This window comes from Trypanosoma grayi, assembly GCF_000691245.1.
Source record: "Trypanosoma grayi strain ANR4 Tgr_1576_V1, whole genome shotgun sequence".
In the NCBI taxonomy this organism is placed as follows: Eukaryota; Euglenozoa; class Kinetoplastea; order Trypanosomatida; family Trypanosomatidae; genus Trypanosoma; species Trypanosoma grayi.
This window is the reverse complement of record NW_008827194.1, coordinates 1-2,497: the sequence shown is the minus strand read 5'-3', so window position 1 is coordinate 2,497 and position 2,497 is coordinate 1. Positions and strand designations below refer to the sequence as shown.

General features: G+C 59.6%; 1 protein-coding gene across 1 annotated transcript; it reads left to right on the top strand.

Annotated features, from left to right (window-relative positions):
* Positions 1-692: 692 nt before the first annotated feature.
* On the top strand, positions 693-2,174 carry DQ04_15761000 (alanine aminotransferase; the record flags this gene model as incomplete). Its single annotated transcript, XM_009317363.1, has 1 exon — positions 693-2,174. The coding sequence occupies one exon, from the start codon at positions 693-695 to the stop codon at positions 2,172-2,174; it is 1,482 nt and encodes a 493-aa protein (XP_009315638.1).
* Between the last annotated feature and the right edge of the window lie 323 nt (positions 2,175-2,497).

Genomic DNA, 2,497 nt, shown 5'->3' with positions numbered 1-2,497 from the left:
GGAGAGAAAGGAAGCGGGTAGAGAGGCATGCAGTGGGCGCGAACGCGGCGTTACATGACATTGGCTCCAAAGCGCACCCCCCCCCCAAAAAAAAACAAAAAAAAACAAAAAAAAATTCGACCCCCGGGCTACTGTGTTTCTTTTTCCTTTTCTCTAAAAGAAATTTTTTTTTTTTGCTTTTGCTGTTGTTTGTTTTATTTTGTTGTTGTTGTTGTTTGTTCTGTTCTTCCACGCGCTTATGATATATATATTTATATATATGACTGCCTCACCTTGATCTTGGCTCTTCCGCCGCGCGTTACCGTGTGCCCTGCGGCCCGCTGGCAGGACGAGGTCCATTTGTGGCACTCACAAGAGCCCCACTGCCGTCGCAGGACACGGCATATTTGGTGCTCCGCACTCCTGCCGACCATCCCTCTTGAAGGCAGTGCGTATGAGCGTTTGGCTTCCTTCATATCCTTTTTTTTTTCCTTTTCTTCTTTTTTCGTTGTGTTTCTGCGCAATGACCCCGGCGTGTGTCCACGTGTATGCGTCTCTGTGCGCGTGTGTGGCAACGGCTCCGCGCATCGCAGAAGAAGCATTGGACAGTGACAACAACAACAACAACAACAACAACACCCACATCTATACACATACACTGACATTCGCCTGAGGTGCAATAGCCAGCGTAAGCAATACCAAAAATTTCTGCCATGTCGACTTCACGTAAAGCCATCCATATCAACCCGCGCGTGGTGGAGGCGCAGTACGCGGTGCGCGGCCTCATCCCGATGCGGGCGGACGAGATCAAAAATGCGCTGGCGACGCCGGAGGGGAAGGGGAAATATCCCTTCTCCAGCCTGGTGTACTGCAACATCGGCAACCCGCAGGCGCTCGAGCAGAAGCCGCTGACGTTTAACCGGCAGGTGATGTCACTGGTGGATGCGCCGTTCCTGCTGGACAACGCGGCCATCAAGGCGCAGTACCCGGCAGACGCGGTGGCACGTGCGCAGGAATACTTGAGCCACATCGGCAACCGCACAGGCGCCTACACGGACTCCGCGGGCTACGCCTTTGTTCGCGAGATCGTGGCACGGCACATCAACGAGCGTGACCACGGGGCGAAGCCGCTGATGGACGCGTCATCGATCATGCTGACGGACGGCGCCAGCACTGGTGTGCGCCTGCTGCTGCAGATCCTCATCGGCGACGCAAGCGATGGCGTGATGATCCCCATCCCGCAGTACCCACTGTACACGGCGCAGATCGCGCTGCTGGGCGGCACCCCCGCAATGTACTACTTGGACGAGAACAAGGGCTGGGCGCTGAACGTCGCGGATCTGGCGTCTGCGTACGACGAGTGCGTGGCGCAGCGCAAGGCGACGCCGCGTGTGCTGGTGGTGATCAACCCCGGCAACCCGACCGGCGGCGTGCTTGAGCGCGGCGTGATGGAGGCCGTGGCGAAGTTCTGCTGCGATCGCGGCATGGTGCTGATGGCGGACGAGGTGTACCAGGAGAATATCTACGCGGAGGGGAAGCGGTTCGTGAGCTTCCGCGAGGTGGTGCTTGGGCTGCCGGCGCCGTACAACACGGACACGGTGCTGGCCTCGCTGCACTCGACGTCGAAGGGCATCATCGGTGAGTGCGGGCGCCGCGGCGGGTACTTCTCCCTCACCAACGCCCCCGCCGCGCTGACGGAGCAGGTGGTGAAGATGTCCTCCATCAACTTGTGCAGCAACGTGAACGGGCAGCTGATGACGGCGCTGATGTGCGCACCCCCGCGTGCCGGTGACGCGAGCTACGATGCATACTGGGCGGAGTACAACGCGATCTTCGGCAGCCTGAAGAAGCGTGCGTTGATGCTGGCGAAGGAGCTGAACAGCATCCGCGGCTTCGCATGCCAACCGGTGGAGGGTGCGATGTACGCGTTCCCGACGATCCAGCTGCCGGAGAAGTACGCGCAACACAACGCGGAGCTGAACGCGCGGGAGGGGCGGAAGCTTGCGCCGGACGCGCGGTGGGCGCTGGAGCTGCTGGAGAGCAGCGGCATCGTCGTTGTGCCCGGCTCCGGCTTCGGGCAGCAGCCCAACACGCTGCATTTCCGCACGACGATCCTGCCGCCGGAGGCGCAGATGGAACGGATGGTGAAGGCGCTGCGCGGCTTCCAGGAGGACGTCTGGGCGAAGTACGCGTAGCCGCAGTGGGCGGGGAGGCCTGGAGCCCTCGGCGACAGGCGCATAAACAGCAGAAGCAGCAGCAGCAGAAGCAGTGCCTACAACGAGCTTGTGGATTTAATGATACGCCCGTTGGGGGGTGGGAGGTAAGGGAGAGAGAGAGAGACTCTGAGTACGTATTGTGGGCCCTTGTTCCTTCGGCGTCGCACCGTGTCGAATTCGTGCTGCCAGTGCAGCAAAGAAACGCGGGGATAAGTATTAGCCGAGAAGGGCAAAGTGGTCGCCGTAGCGGCCTCTAGCGGAGCTGGGATAGTAATCTGGTGCTGGTATGCCCACAGTTTTTT